Source organism: Microtus ochrogaster, chromosome 21, assembly GCF_000317375.1.
Source record: "Microtus ochrogaster isolate Prairie Vole_2 chromosome 21, MicOch1.0, whole genome shotgun sequence".
Classification (NCBI taxonomy): Eukaryota; Metazoa; Chordata; class Mammalia; order Rodentia; family Cricetidae; genus Microtus; species Microtus ochrogaster.
The window spans coordinates 15,048,382-15,065,799 of record NC_022022.1 but is presented as its reverse complement, the minus strand read 5'-3'; the positions used below and the strand labels follow the sequence as shown (position 1 = coordinate 15,065,799).

The 17,418-nt window shown below is 39.2% G+C and overlaps 1 protein-coding gene across 2 annotated transcripts in view; it reads left to right on the top strand.

The window, feature by feature from the left end:
* The window catches only part of Snx7 (sorting nexin 7), an 85,539-nt gene that overhangs the window by 12,292 nt on the left and 55,829 nt on the right, over positions 1-17,418 (top strand). For both annotated transcript variants that reach the window (XM_005357198.2, XM_005357197.2), the window contains exons 2-4: positions 9,551-9,733; positions 16,285-16,395; positions 16,966-17,130. In XM_005357198.2, the coding sequence (XP_005357255.1) occupies positions 9,551-9,733; positions 16,285-16,395; positions 16,966-17,130 (459 nt within the window). The remainder of the gene's footprint in view (positions 1-9,550; positions 9,734-16,284; positions 16,396-16,965; positions 17,131-17,418) is intronic.

Sequence of the window (17,418 nt, the reverse complement as noted above, 5' to 3'; positions counted from 1 at the left end):
TCCCAGGATGAAGCCCGCAACCTCTAACTGTGGTCCTGTAGAAAACTGTTAGGCAGTTAATACACTGGGTCTTTCTGAAGAAATAAACCCAAATCTGTAATCAAGTGTTAAGTATTTTTAAAAAGGAAAATTTCCCATTAGGTAATACATCACCTCAAAAGTGTCATTGAGGTTAAGTGTAACCGCACTGGTTTCATGATTAACTGCATCCAATTGGCTGAGGTCCATTTACAGTCCTGGTAAGACCACACCTAAGACACAGCTCCTCAGCAGGGTCCAGCTATGGAACTGCCAGCCACCTTGCTGTTGGATTTCAAGGACACCGTTCATTTTGGAGTTCTCCCCTCACTCACAAAGAACGACACCACAAAAATGTGGCTGTCTGAGAGTCTAACCCAGTAAAACCCATATCCACCCATCCAAGCTGCTCCTTCAGTGTTTACCTTATTTATTTATTTATTCATTCATTCATTTATTTATTTATTTATTTATATTTATTACATTATTTATTTATTTATATTTATTTATTTATTGTCTTGGCCTTAATGATCTCTTACAGTACTTCTCCTGCCTCAGTATTTTACACAATAACTCTTCAGAGAGCCTCCTTAAGTCCCTCCTTCTCAAGGACAGCTTTTCAGCACCCTTCCTTCCTACTCCTTCACCCCTTTCCCCAGAGAGGCTACCCCTTTCGCTAGACCCTACTCCTTTCTTTGTTGACATTTACTCCCATTTTTTGTTTGTTTTGTTTTCAGGTATGTATAGACAGGGCATCACTAAGTACCTCAGGTGTGTTTCAAAATCAGTCTGATCCTTCCGAGGGCTGGGATTACAGGTGTATGCAACCATAGCTAGTTTAAAAGACAAAAGTCAACAAAGCTTATTCCCTGCATCACAGGGGAATGGTCTTGTTTTTCTAGGGATCATTAGTTTTCTCTTTATAAATATATTGATTAATTCCTTCACACTCAAGCAGGTATTATACAAACTTCTTGAGAGCAGAAGTCCCCCCAGTCTTGGCCACTGTTGCTTCTTCAACACAGTACCAGACACAAAATGGGTACTTGGTGAACATTCGGTAAATGAAATAAAACCATGAGAGTAGGTGCCCCCCACCCACTTTCTAAAGTAGTGATAATGGTCAAATCTTACTAGTTCTGTAAATTTTAGTATTACAATACAACAACATTTGGATGGCATTCAGATCACATTTACCTACATTGGTTTGTCAGAGGGTTAAGGAAAATAACACACACAATTACTGCTCGTACCTAGGTGGCTCGGTGTTCACCATTGTGCTTCAGATTGATGCTTTTCAGTGGTATAATCATGTACTTTAAATTTGTAGTGAGATCTTCCGAGGTTCATACAAGCATGTTTCTATCTCTTTGCAGCTTATGTTCTTTGAAGAGTGTATATTGTGGTGATGTATTGATAGTCTCGGTGGAGAGAGGAATGTGACTACTTTATTCAGTATGGGATATAGCAACATTTTCCATGTAGTCAGAGGAGGTCCTGTGCTGATAAAATTTAGGGCGTAGGATACTTTTAATTTGAAATAAGTAGAACATATATTTCTCATTCTTATTGAGAAAGATACCAAAATGTCTGTGAATGTTTCCTAAATGCTGTACCTCATGCATAATTCCATTTTTTAATGAATCAATGTGTGTAGCTTGTACCAGTTTATTTAGAATGACTCAGAAATGAAAATATTAAGTGTGTCCGTTTATCCGTTGGTTTTTCTAGTATATATATTTGTTTAGGGGACTGTTCATAGTTTATCATGTCATAAGTCCATTTTGCCCATGACTGTTATGAGCACAGCCCACGCTGTGCTAGTAGGAACAGTTCTCCCTACACATTCTAGTTGAGTGTACAGCATTGTACAGCATTGTGTCTGTAAGGGCCTTACTGTCAACCTCTTTAGAAGTTCTGCTTAGAGAATTTTTCCTGGCTTATTCTGTTTCCAGTTAGTCATCGCTGAATTCACAATTGGAAAGTTGGCTGATGTTTCGTGTGTGCATCCAATACCCCAGCCTGGCTTTCAAAAGGCTGTTTCAGGAGGCCTGTTATCATGGGCAGACTTAGCATTCCTAGTGTAAGTAGCTTTGAAATGATAGAACAGTATCTGTTACTGAGGCACACATGTGGATGCCAATCATTAAAAAGAAAAAGACAAAACCTAATCTGTATTTATAAATTCTATGAAAAAAAACTACAAAGAAAACTGGCAGACATTTTGTTCATTAACCAGGAGTGTATCTTTACCATACTTAAATGTACTATATTTCAGGATGAATTTTGTGCTGAGAATGTAGCTAAGTGACTGATAACTCGCCTTGTATAAATAATGCCAGGGGTTCAATCTCATCACTGCAAAAGTAAAAAATAAATATGAATCTAACAGAATATTCCATTGCATTTAAGATAAAGTTTACGTATCAGGTAGCTATCTATATAATGTCTATAACATAAAGAAGGGTAGATATATTTGGATTCATTTTTGTAAACAATTATTAGAACACAGGCTCACACATTCATTTATATGTTGTCTGTAGCCAGTTTCATATTGTAGTGGTCAAGTTCAAAAAAATAACAGAAAACAGGTAGCCTAAGAATCCCCAAATGTTTACTGTCTGTTCGGTTAGTGACAAAGACAATGGATATAACACCTTCAAACACACATTGCACAATCACATTTATTAGTTATTTATTATCTTCTCCCCACTGATCCTCCATGATTCACAATGAAATATGACTTTCCTGAGAGTTTGCAACTGAAAAGTTGAAGGTCAGAAAAGCCTAGTAACTTGACCAGACACAATTATGCTCTAAGCTTGAACTGAGGTTAGCTCTGCCCAGCTGTGCAGGGTTTTCTTTTTCATGTATTATGTCAAATTCTTTTGTGTTGCTATGATATCATACCTGCGGTTGATCGATTTATAAAGAAAAAACTGATGGACGTGGAACCTGGCTATTCCGAGATCAGAAAGCCACATCTAGCGAGGGGTCTTGCTGTTTTAGTTCATGACACATATAGCAGAGCAGGTTGGCATGTGGCTGCAGATTGTAGGCGGCAAAGCTGCCATCACCCCACTTTGCAGAGAACTCATGCAGCCTCGCGAGAACTATAGAAATCTATTGGTACAGCATTGCCGTGGGTTGGTGTGATGGCTCAGCAAATTAAAAGACTTTGCTGTTAGAGTCTGATGACGGAGTTCAATCCCCAGAGCTCACAGTGGACAGAGAGAACCAGCCCCTAAAAGTTGTTCCTTGGCCTCCACACATGGACTGCAGTGTGGGGCCCCACCCCACAATAAATACAACATTTTTAAAGAGTAAGGGTGTTCGTGGTCTCCCTTCTGTGGGATCCTAGGTGATAGGTGACCTATCTAAAAGACTGCAAATGAGAAATTAAACTTCAGAAAAGTGATATTGCCCTTCCATATTACCACATTGGTAATTAAATCTCCTCATGAGCTTGGATAGAGACAAAGCACACTGGATTTATATAGCATGTTTTGTTTTCTCCAGAAAAGAAAATATGTCTAGTAAAATTATGAACAATTGTGTCAAGTAAAATTATGTCTTTGTTCAGAATTTGCTGTAGCACACGAAGCCCCAGGGAATACAACCGTATCTGAGGCAGCACCGTTAAGACATTAAAAGATAAGAGAAACTGAGGAATGAATAAATGAATTGTGGTATATGTTTGCAAGGATGTATACACTACTGCGAAATGGAAATTATGTCAAACAAGATTAGCGTGTTGTGTGCTCTGTTATGGAAAACGGCAGTGGTAGTGTTCCCTCCAATCGCATCTTCAGCACTCTTCCTGGGCCCGTCTCCTTTATTTTTATTATTATTATTATAAGCAGGCAGATTGGAAGGATTTGTAAATCAAAACACAGCTGGCAAGCCTAAATTTAGGCCTATCAAGATGAGTGTCCCTCTTTACAACAGCTTCTCAAACTCCTTCCACTTGACGTCGCTTTTTTTTTTTTTAACCAGATGTCTCTTGGTGTGCGTGTTTCTCGTGCCTCAGCAATTTTATTCGCATGGCCTTTTCATGCCAGTATTCTGATTTATCACACTTCTCACACTGATTTCTCTCCCCTCTCTGCTTGTTAAAAAGAAAATCGTAGTTTGCGCACAGATGGCGGATGCGATTTAGCATTATCAGAGCAATTCATGTTATATTCATGAGCGATCCTGAGTGGCTTGTTAGTGGGGGATATTAGAAAGGGACACATCGCCGAGAGGTCATGGCTCACCTTTGAACGTAATTCTTTTGGTGTTTATCTTCTGAGCATTCAATTATTGACAAGGCCTCCTGGATTTTAAATTTCAGATGTGGATTTCTGTTATTTCAGTTGTAGAGTTTGGGAACTAGGAGAGTCAGCAGCCTCCTCTGGGAATCGTTACTGGAGTTGGCTATTAACCTACAAAGCAGGAAAAGGATAGGTGGTGGATGGCACCTTCTCATTGTGCCTTCCTTCCACCCTCCCTTCCATCCCCAGGCTTTCACTGTCTACAAAGGTAGGTGTAGAAACACTGTATCAGTTTGCCAGTGCTGCTATAACAAATTTTCAACAGATTGGACATGTCAACAACAGAAAATGGTGCATTCCCAGGTCTGAAGGCCACTAATTCAAGAGTAAGGCTTCCTTCTTGGGCTGTGAGGGAAGGACTTATCCCATGCCCCTCACTTGGGCTTATTCGTAGCTGTCTTTGTAGTTCTTCATCTTTTTCTCCACCGTGTATGTTTCCCCATTTTATTGAATACAGTTTACAGAAATACCAATTATATTAGGTGTCACATTAATGAACTTATTATACTTAGAAAGATTCATTTTTACTATCTTTAATTTGTGTGTAGGGTGTTGTGTGTTTAAGGGAGTTGGTGGATGAAGGTGATGGTGTGGGTTCCCATGGAAATCAGAGGTGTTAAATTCTCCTGGAGCTGGAGTTCCAGGCAGTTCTGAGCCACCTAATGCGGGTACTAGTGTCTGAACTCACGTCTACAGGATCAGTGCAGGTACTCTAGACCGAATGAACTTATTTCAACATAATTAGTTCTATAAAGACCTTGTCAGGGGTAGAGAGATAGCTCAGTTGTTCTATCTTAGTTTGATTTCCCAAAGCCCATTTTTACCAAAGAGAGAGAGAGAGAAAGAGAAAGAAAGAAAGAAAGAAAGAAAGAAAGAAAGAAAGAAAGAAAGAAAGGAAGGGAGGAAGGAAGGAAGGAAGGAAGAGAGAGGGGGAGGGAGGGAGGCAGGGAGGCAAAGAGACAGGGAAGCCAGAAGAAAAGGCTAGGTCTGTTTACATGCATAGAGCCATAGAGCTAGGGGGATAAAGACAGGTCTATACCTAGGTCCTGGTGCTCCCAGGTTAGTGAGCCTAGCTTCCCTGCAGAGGTCTGAGACAAAGAGAGATGTTGTCTAAAAAAAGGTAACTAGCTCCCGAGGAATGATACCTACTGTCCTCCATTACTTACACCTTCAAACACGTTTGTACCCCACACAAGTGCATGAGCATGCACAAGCACACAAAGACCGTCTAACCAAATAATGTCGCATTCAAAGGTACTAGGTGTAAGTCTTCAACCTATGAGTCTAGAGGATTTGGGGGTGGAGGGGGTGGGGCATGATTGAGATGGAACAGAAACAGTTAAAGAACCAAGAATAACAACAGTGAAACCTGCATTAAGTCTGTGGATGATTTTGCCATTCCATAACATCGATTCAGAAGTTTTGCTCAAGTGTTCTCTCTGAAAATGAGTGGACTGTTGCTTTGGAGTAAAGACAGAATGCAAGAGATTTTAGCAATGTGCTAAGCTTTCTTCTTTATTATATATTCACGTCTTGGTTTTCTTGGTTTTGTGTGTGTGTGTGTGTTCATTGACTTGGCAATGGAGAGGGTATTAAATATAATTCAAGAAGAGATTTGTCATGAAGATCATGTCCCTTCTGCTGGCATGTCTGGGGGAAACATTTTTAAAAAAGTAAAAAGCTCTTTTCCAATGCTTAAAAGACTGTAAGATAACGCTCATGTTTCAAAGTTGAGAGAGAAGGAAGGAAAAGGGGAAAGAACTGGCGGAGGTTGAATCCTTTGTTAGAGCATGTGTTAACCATCCATTCCCCAATCTCACCAACCACAGGAGGTTAAATGGAGTAATTGCTTCTGCGTATCTTTTCAAACACTTATTTTCCTCAGTTATTTATGTCAAGGGTCATCTTTTAAGTCATGTCAGCATATTTTGTTTTCTTTTTTTTTTTTGTGGGGGAGAACAAATCTAAAACACTTTGGTTTTATTGAAGTTTTGGAGAATATTTTTGAGGGATTCGTAGTAATTTAAATCCTTCTACTGAAATCTTGTATGTTGCTGAATTCTCAGCCTGTAATTTTCTTCCTTTGCTGGATATGGAAGCATGTTTTTATGACACCACACTGTATTCAGCGGAATTATGAGCCTTCGTAAGCCAATCCAGCTCCTTCCCACTCTACAAAAGGCTGCATTTTCAGCAGAGGAAATAGAACACAAAATTACGAAGTAGGTAAAAGAAGTGGGTGGTGGTGAGCAGCGTGGGTGGACTCAAAGAAAGCGGGAGCGCGGGGCTACATGCAGTGTCAGGGAAATTTAAAGGACATTTGCCTACCAAATTAAAAGTTGTCAGTTTAGAAAACTCCTATTTGTATTGGAAGGTTTGTGAGGGAGATTTTTTTTTTATATACATACTGGTGGAGTACTTATTTGGAAGCTCTAAGTTCTCTTCCTGGCTTCTTAGGATTCTGTTATGTAGCATTTCTTATTTCATTTTAGACAATTATCCTTTTTGTTGCAATACTTTAACATTTCTCTTTAGCCATAGAAACCTTGATGAGTTGAAAAAAGAAAACTAACCAAATTCTAGCCAAAGTCTCTTGCCATATGGCCCCTAGACAACTGTCCCAACTTGCAATCGGGATTGCTGTTCCTTCGGAACATTAGCATTTACTATGATGACTCCAACAATTTAAATATAATTTTCTGATTATACAACAAAGTATATTGATTTTAGGATATTCAAAAAACATAAAAAACTTCACATAGAATACACACACACACACACACACACACACACACACACACACATACACCAAGAACAACATCTTTCTTAGAGAAGAACAAATACTAAATCCATTTCTCCCCAAACTCACGAACCACAAAAGGTTAGCTGGATCTTGGGTAGCTGTAATAGCATGAAATATTCCAATGTCTGAAACCCCTTGTGTTAACTTGTTTTTTTCTGTATGGTTTCTAAGTTCATTCCCTATCCCTTCCGTTTTCTTCTCCCCTTTGTTCTAGACATATAATAAACATTGGAATCTAGTTGGCCACAGGTTTTATGAACAATTTCTTTTTAGTAATGCACCGTAAAATTTTCCCCAAGTATTACACTGGGCTTAAGAGCTGGCTGAATGGCTAATAGTGTGTAGTGCTGATATAGAAGAGCCAAGCTACTATTCCCAGCACCCACAGCATGTGGCTCACAACCACCTGTCACTACAGCTTTGTGGGAATCTGAACTTCTCTAAAAGCATCTGCCAGCCCCAGCTCTCACATGTGCATATTCCTATACAGACACACACACACATGATACAGAATTAAAATAAAAATAAGTGTTTAAAACATAATATAACTTGCTTTGATTGGTTTTACTTGTTTGCTTGCTTTTGTGTGTTTGTTTTTCAAGACAGGGTTTCTCTGTAGCTTTGGAGCCTATCCTGGAACTAGCTCTTGTAAACCAGTCTGGCCTTGTACTCAGAGGTCCACCTGCCTCTGCCTCCCAAGTGCTGAGATTAAAGACGTGTGCCACAACCCCCAGGCTGCTTTGATCATTGTGATAATTTATTTTATTATGTCATTTGGGTACAGTTTATTGTACCTGTCATGGAGATAGAAATTACCTCATTAAGCTTTTGTTTTAGGGGATTTCTTGTTTTGAACTTTTTGTGCAACTGGTCAGGAGATTCTCCCTATATACTTGGTTCAAATCTGCCCTAACTGTTTATCTTTCGCAAGTCTTTTTTGTGATTACAACAGCCTGCACCTTCTTATTATTGAGAGCCATTGTTATCCTTTTCTCGGCAATGATTGTGACCACTTGACACCTCGTCTGCTGTTTCTGTCAAGCATTTCTTCTTGCTGGACATTTGCAGGTGGATGCTCCACCTTTCTGGCTCGGATATGAGTGCTATGGGTTCAAATCCCAGTTCTTACATTTGCGTGGAGAGTTCTTTATCAACTGGGCCAACTCCCAGACCCTAACTGTTGTTTGATTTAAATTTAAACGTTTCTCTGGATTTTAGCTCAACTCTCACCTCTGTGTTCAACTTCTAGTGCTTCCAATTCCAGAACCATTTTGGAACAAGAATCAATTCCTCTTAGTTCTGTAAGGTCAAAGTGTTGATGGGCTTGGTGTCTTGGACTAACTACTCTGCTTCTACAATGGTGTTTTATTTTATTTTGTCTTTTCTCTGTCCTCTCATGTAGAAAGAAGAAAGTAAAGTGGCTAGTTAGACATCCCCTGTGCCAGCCTCATTCTGAGGTTACCAAAGCTTACCAAAGTAAATTCCGTTTCTTAAAACTATTGAGTTATTGTGTTTTAGAGATAATGCAAACATTCAAAGCAGTGGAATCTTGAAAATTTACAGCTTCTTCTTCTCTCATCATTTTTAGGTAGAATTTATGAGCAAGCATAGATTAAATGTTTCATGAATGAATAAATGAAATTCATGCCCTGGCAATGCTGAAACACGCATGGGCACCCCTTATATGGCGGTTCTGTTGAAATTGTCTATATTCAGCTTCATGGCCTATGTTGATGAGGATGACTAACCAGGTGTCTTACTGAAAGAGGGGACCAGATCTCATTACAAATGGTTATGAGCCATCATGTGGTTGCTGAGAATTGAACTCAGGACCTTTGGAAGAGCAGCAGTGCTCTTAATCGCTGAGCTATGACTGTTTCATAGCCACATAAAAATAAGTACTTAGCATACATATTCAACTATGATACCAGGAGTCCTTTTTGCTTTTGCTATATATTAGTGATATTGATAGTATCTCAGAAATTGAAAATTGTTACTGTTTATTTTGAAGTCAGTTTTTGTATGAGTGTGTGTGTTATATGTATTGTCTATACAAACATGCACACATATGTGTGAATTAGTGTGCATTGTGTGTGTGTATTCATATGGAGATCAGAAGTCAGCATTGGGTGATTGAATGTATTCCTTGATAGATCTCTTATTTTTCTGTGTTGGTCTCTCTCAATGAACCTGGAATTAATCTATTCAGCTGGGTTGGCTGGCCAAGGAGCCCCAGGGAATCACCTTTGTCTTTCTTCCTGGTCCTGGGATTATAGATGGGCACCATGGCACCTAGCTTTTATGTGGGTCCTGGGGATCTGAACTCTGGTCCTCACGCTTGTGTACAGGCCCTTTTCAACTGAGCCTTATTGCCAGTGCCTGGTGTTAACTTCATAAATGCTTTATTCCTTAGGATGCCTCACTAATGGACATGAACTCCTTCAGCCCTATGATGCCAACTTCCCCTTTGTCGATGATAAACCAAGTCAAGTTTGAAGATGAACAAGATCTAAAGGATCTCTTCATTACAGTTGATGCCCCTGAAAGCCATGTCACTACAATTGAAACTTTCATCACTTACAGGATCATAACCAAGGTAAACGCTGAGGGACCATTTTCTTGAATACCATTGTGCTCTTCGAGCGTCTGAAAATGTGTAGTGCTAAAGAATCATGTGCATTGACTTTTCTTATGAAAGCTATTTTGGTAAGATAATTGCATCTTAGCTGCCCTTTATTAAGCTCCTATGAAATCTGATATTTGAATTGACTTTATTAAGTGGCATTTTTTGGTTGTTCTGCCAAGAATAAGATTTTGGTTTTTTATCATACAAAATGATAACTAGCCTGGTGTGGTTGAGCATGCTTGGAATCCCAGCACTTGGAGGCTAAGTCAGGCGAAGCTCGAGTTTGAGGCCAACTTGGCAATGTATAGAGTTCAAGGACAGCCTGGACTTCATGAGACATACCCCAAAGAAATAAAAGATAGATAGATAGATAGATAGATAGATAGATAGATAGATAGATAGATAGATAGATAGATAGATAGATACCATTGGAAAAAGAAGAGTTCCGGTTTCTGTTAAAGACAGGAAATCATTAAAAATAGGACACATAACATTTTGTAATTTTTCTGAGAATTACAAAGTATAATACTCTTTGCTTCTCAGAGAGGATCAAACCACAACCATTGCTTGCATATGAAATGCTTGTTCAATAATACAAGAGAAATCGATTCAGAAAGCAAGTCTGCCATCCTTTACACAAAGAAAGCTAATGTCAGACAAGAATGAAACAAAATGTAATCGGTTTCAGTAAGTACTTTTAAGACTAATTTCTAATTTCTCTTTGCAAGTTAAGTATCTATTTTAGAAAGGCTCACCCATCACCAGCGTGGTTCTCAAGTGCTGAAGAACATCTCCTCTAGCTGAGAAGATTCTGGACAGTGTCCTCTTACCATCTCTCAGCACAGACTCCACCCTGTGGCCCATTGCGGTTCCTGAAAGTGTATATATTGAACCTCTTTCCTTGGCCCCTCATTTCCCTCAGTGCAAAGTGCACCCCACCCAGCTACATCATATAAGCTCACCGCATCTTCCTCCCAACCCCTGCTTTGCTCAGGCAGAGTGGCTTCTATGCTGTCACTACTCTATGTGCCCCTTGGTCTCATGAATATGAATATGCTTTTCCATCTGTCTGATATCTCCATCTCCTTAGATGGAAAGGGTAATATTTATCTTTCAAGATATCAGCTGCCTAAGAAGGTTTCTCTAGCTGCCCAGTGCCTCCCAGCTTTCCCCTGTTCTTCCATACTATTCAAAGGGAACCCCTGAAGAATGTAAAGTATCCAGTTACAGAAAAGCAGCTAAAAATGCATCCTCAATCTTTCTAAGTCTCATGGTTCTTAAAGCTAAAATCTCGAGATTTCGGCAAATGCTAGTTCTGTAATAGAACCTGGTGTTTCTCTGAGAATCGACTTAGGTGAAACAATCAATGTAAAACACTTAGCCCTATGCGGTAAGTGGTTAGTAACTGGCGTCTCCCCTTTAGTAAGTAGAAAAATGTGTGAGGATTTGTATTTATTTCCAGGGAGTCTGAGCTTCTCAACGAAAGTTTTAGTAATTCCAAACAGGAGTGACTTACTTGATAATTTACTATTTTGTTGAATTAATGAGTAAAGTCCTCATATTTTATGGTATCAAGATGGGTTTTAGCAAGCTAGCAAAAAGCTGAATCTAGATTTCTCTCGTTTGCTTTATGTCTTCGGCATGTCAATCAACCTCTTTTTATCAGTTTCTTCATTTGTAAATAAGATAACGGCACTAACTTTGGAGACTTTTGTAGAAACCTGAATACATGAACACAGGCATACTGCTCAGAGTGGACCCGAGGTTCTGTGCTCTCGCTATCCTAACTGTGCACCTACCTTCTTGTCCTTGTCACCTCCAAGAAGAGGATCTGTGAAACAGCTCTCTCCCCATCATTTGACTTTCTCAGATTTCCCTTATGAAGCACCTGGGAGATCTGGTTCTGAGCAGTGACACACATGAACTGTCCTTGTTTGTACGACGTTTGAACTGACTTCATTTAAATTAATTTAGTGTGGAAGGGTAAGTGGCACTGCCCAAGTGTTAGAGGACACCTTGAGGGTGATGGGAGTCCCTAACCTTGAACTCAGATCGTCTGGGTTGGTGGCAGGTGTCTTGACCTGCCGAGCCATCTTATTGTCTTTTCCCATCATATTTAAATGGGCTGCTTTTATAAAAAGTAATAATAAAAATGACATTAGAACATATGAACCAGTTGCCATCAATGGTGACTACATTGAGCAACCAATGCTTTAAACACTTTCTATATAACTGAAATCAATTCAGGAAATTAGATACTATTATTTGCCCTCATTTCCTTCCATTGGGAACTGAAATTCAACAACTTTACACGAGTTCTACAGCATAATAATTGACAGAGTTCTATTTAAACATAAACCATTTACTTTAATATATCTTTTCCCACAACATTTGTGTGTATGTAGAACTGGCAAACTGACTTTTTAACATTACTATAAACTAAGTGCCCTTTTCTACTTTTTGACTACACTTATATGCAATAAATATACATTACATATATAAATATATGAACATCTGTTAGATGTGAATTTTGTTATTAAAATAACTTTTTATTTGATTATTATCATTCATGCAATATTGTACACAATTTTCTTTAAATGCTAGTGTTGTTCAGAGTATTTCTTTTATCTGTTACGAATCTATCTCTGGCCAGGCAACCCATGTTGGACAAAGATTTCTGCTTTAAAATTTTGGTGTGAATTGATTTACTGTTAATTTAATTTTAAGTCTTATGAAGGAAAACACAAAGTTGCTACAAACCTTGGACATTTATGGATGGCTTCTCTGAGAAAACTCCTTGCCCAAGCTGCCCCTGAAATCACTAGATAGTTAGGGTGACTTAAAGTTATGACTTGCTTGCCTACACCTCCTGTGTGCTGAGATTACTTGTGAGCCAACCACCTGGCCTAGCCAGTGCTGAGTGTCATACCTCATGCAAGATAAGCAGGCTCTTACAAACTGAAATACACCCCCAACTTCAGTTTTAGTTTTATAATGTTGCAGTTCATGCATTCAAAGGTCTATAAGAATATACACATAATACATAATCACTTGTAAACTCTGATAGCCTCATGCTTAGGATCATTTAAGAATTATTCAGCTATATGAGCGTGAGTGCCAGCACTCTCATGTTCAAGGCTTCTGTCTCAAGAGGAAAGGGCTTTTGTTCTTGACATGGACTGAGATGGACATCCAGAGGTGGCTACTTGGATGAAGTACTTTGTCTTTTGGACACGTAGAAATTAGTTTCTAAGAGAATTACCTGTGGTCTTTTCTCCTATATTATTATCACGACGACAAACATGTTAATGTCTGATCGTGTGCAGGCAGTAGCTGATGCCCTTTATTCATGAACTGAATATTCAGACTCATCTATTTCTAAAGCAGGTTTGTAAATCTTCTGTATTGTCTTCTTTTCTAATTGTTGCTGCCTGTTAAGCCACGGCTATCCTTGTCAGCAGCTTCAACTCTGCCGCTACCAACAGCGGTTCTGCCACAAGAGCCTCAGCCTGAGGAAATTATGTTCCCTCAAGCACCAATTCTTTCAAAGCTACAAAAGAACTCATCTAAATCTCTGTCCCTCCCAAGAACTCAAAATTCAAAGGTTGAGGTAGGATTCTGTTGCCCAGAGAGGCTGAATGGCAAGCAGCTCAACCAGCTCACCCTCTCCCAATTGTTCTCTGTGCTGCTCCTTGCCCCTCCTTAAAAACCCTTCTCCAATAGAACATCCCCATTGTCTCAGTGTGTGGGTGTACCCGTCGCGGTCCTGAGTTCCTTGCTCCTGCTCTCTCTCCTTCTGCTCCTGATTTGGACCTTGAGATTTCTGTCCGGTGCTCCAATGTGGGTCTCTGTCTCTGTCTCCATTCATTGCCTGATGAAGGTTAATATTCAGGAGGATGCCTATATGTTTTTCTTTGGGTTCTCCTTATTTAGCTTCTCTAGGATCACTAATTAATCACCAAGGCCAGCTGGCCTGGATCTGAAAAACCCTGGGATAAAACCGCTGAACAAATGGGACAATGAGGACTACTGAGAACTCAAGAACAATGGCAATGGGTTTTTGATCCTACTGCACGTGCTGGCTTTGTGGGAGCCTAGGCAGTTTGGATGCTCACCTTACTAGACCTGGATGGAGGTGGGTGGTCCTTGGACTTCCCACAGGGCAGGGAACCCTGATTGTTCTTTGGGCTGACGAGGGAGGGGGACTTGATTGGGGGAGGGGGGGAAATGGGAGGCAGTGGTGGGGAAGAGGCAGAAATCTTTAATAAATAAATAAATTAAAAAAAAAAACCTTCTCCACCTGTCTCCTCTCGCTACATCTGGTCAGCTAGTGGCTGACGCTGCCTTCTGTCTGCAGGTGAATTTTATTTAATCAAGCACATCTTTGCTGATCCAGAGCACAAACAAAAGTAACACGCCCTAAAATAATATTCCACAACACTTGTGATCTTAGATTTGCTCACCGTGGATCAAAGGTCAGCATTTGTTGAGCTAATTAGTGCATTTAGGGTGTGTTTCACATGGACCCATTGGTGCTCACAGTCAAGTTTCTTAGCTCTTGTGGTCGCAGATGAAAATGTAACCACTGTTTGTAGTATTGGTCCAGTGGAAACCTGCATTCAAGTTGGAAGCAATATCGTCACCAGAAGCACACCCTGTAGAATATGTATTCTTTCTAAGTTGAAGATCTGTCTTCAAACCCAGTTAGTCCTATAGCTGGGAAGCTTCTGCTTTAGATGGGATGGTGACTCTATACTCTACAGAAATCAGTCATTTTCTAAACTCAGATAGCTATAGCTTCTTTCCTTGCCGTATCCCATTCAGGCGGAATATAAGATCCTGTAGTAGAAAGAAATATTCTGTTGAGACCTGGCCACATTTTCTGTTTTCTTCAATTGTTATATGTTAGGAAATTCTTTTAAGTCAGTGATAGAGTGTTAAGGACAGACTTGAGTGATTCTTTGGTATGATTTGTCATCTTCATGCTGGAGATTATAGCAAATTGTTTTCTGTTTACTAAAGAATTGGGTGTGACTGGGGAAATAGACAGCTGAAAGACATTTTCTTCAACCGTTACTTGAATGCATTCATTGTTATTAATAGTCACATCAGTTTATTGTTCTGGAAGTTGTTCACGAACCTGTTTGTAGTGCCTGGTGTTCAGTCGGATGAGAGTGACTAATTCATTCATTTGTGTTTGTGTATGTATGTATGTATGCAAGCATGCATACATACATCCACATGTCAGTCAGCGTGTTTGTATTGTTAAACATGTTTTTACTGGATTTAGATTTTCTGTTTTTACTGTTTCTGTATCCTGTGTCATTTTGCAAAATAATTACATTTTTGAAGTGTTTTGTGAACATTTAGATTCTTAGGCTTCTGCATCTGATGTATACCAACTTTTTCCAACTGCAAAGAGAACATTTACTAAGATATACTGTGTTATATTATAAACATAGACTCCTAAGGATTTGTACAGTTTCATGAGCTTATTAATGACTTCTAAATGGTTAAAACGATACCCAATGACTTAAACTGCTTAATTTTAAAACTAATTCACCACTTTGGATAGTTGCTATTTTTCTGTGAGAGGGTGATATGTTTGCAATATTTTATTCTATCTTTAGTGCTGCGGGAAAACCTCAACCTAAATATTACTATATGTATTTTATATGCAAAAATTCAGCTAAGTGAGACATTGGTATAAGTGGTTATTTTCTCGTGAGAGGTAAGTATGAATTAGAGAAATACTACTTTTATTTTGGCCTGAGATGCAGGCAGGAGATATGAGGTTGATACTGAGCTCATGTCCTTGTCACATGAGCTGGCAGCGATTTTTCATTTACTGGGAACAGACAGCGTAATGTATTTGCTAAAATTTTGGAGTTTAAGCATGTAGCTCAAAATAAAACCCCTTGAGAAATTATAGAGAGAAATATCTTTTCACATTAAATATCCATTAATTACGTTCTTTTTGAAAAAGTGGCAAAATCACTCTGCAAAATGTTAGAATTTTTACATACCAACAGCGAATTTTAGTGGAAGCAGTTCATTTGAACCACGTCCAAGAGAGCAGTCTTCTCAGTTATATTCAGGTTATTTTCCAGATTTTAAAAATAGAACTTTCCTCAAATTCTGAATGTTAATCACGTTCAGAAAAGAAGAATGTTTGAAACCTACATTCCAAGCCCACTTTCCAAACGAGAAAATCACGCCAGAGTACTAGTAGTTAAAACAGCCAGATGGTTGTTGGAAGGCAAAGTTTTCAGTTTGGACTTCAAATTTAAGGGTGGTGTTTGCTTTCTTTCTGGAAAAACCGGAAAGTTCGCTTCATTTCATCTGCTGCATGAATAGATGACAAAAAAAAATTGCATGCAGACTGACAAACACTGAATAATTAGGATGCAAGTTTTCTTGGAGACCAGTTTTCCCTCTCCTCCGTAATATCTGAAATAGAATTAAGCGAATGTCTCCCGTCGTATACTTTATGGGCTGTTATGTTTTCCTGCTTCCTTCAGACATCTCGTGGGGAATTTGATTCCAGTGAATTTGAAGTTAGGCGACGTTATCAAGATTTCCTCTGGTTGAAGGGTAGACTGGAAGAAGCACATCCCACGCTCATTATTCCAGTAAGTTTTAAGGGTTTGTGGTTGTGGTTGTTTATATTGTAGCCCCTGTACTAGCTTGAGTATTTTTAGAATGTCTAAACCACAATTCCTTTAAACATACTAAGATTCAGTTATCTTAGGAACATTTACTTCTAATCCCTTTAACCTACCTATAGATTTTTTTAACTATTGTAATATGAACTGATGTTTTATTTTTTATGCATATGTATATAGAGGTCTCAGAACTACATGGGATGCTGGGCAGAGGGGGTGGGTGGAGGGAGATTCTCCTTCTACTATGTGGATCACAGGAGATTGAGCTCAGGTAGTCAGCCTGGTCTTCCACCATGTGAATCCTGGGAATGAAACTCAGGTTGTCAGACTTGACAGCAAGTGCCTTTACCCGCTAGGCCATCTTACTAACCCTCAGATGGATTTTTTTAAATACATATTTTCTTTTTTTTATATATTGGCATGTAAACTTAGTTTTGACTGTCCCCCCATGTAGCCTGTCTCCATCTCCACCCCCAATTAGTCCACTGTCAAACCCATGTTTTCTCAGATAGTTACTGTTTTTATTTTTGGTCTCAGCCATTGCCAGAAAAGTTTATCGTGAAAGGAATGGTGGAACGTTTCAATGATGACTTCATCGAAACCCGCAGGAAGGCATTGCATAAGTTTCTGAACAGGATCGCTGATCATCCGACTTTAACATTTAATGAAGATTTCAAGGTTTTCCTCACTGCACAGGCCTGGGTAAGTGATTCTATTTTATATTCATAAGACTCCCTTAGTTTTCACATGTGCAAAAGACTGTATCCTCCCTCTTTCTTGCCTTTACACATTAGTTAAAGGTGTTCTTGATGTGTGTTAATCAATTGTGCTTTTTTTTTAAAGACCCTTGAGCAACTTCTTCAGGAATGACTGTAATGGTCTGCCCTGTCCCTTTAAGAGTCAAGCTCTGCCCACTCCCCCCTCTGCTAAAGCAAACAGAGCTTCCTTCAGCTTTCAGCCAGAGTTCCTTCTTTTATACATATATATATA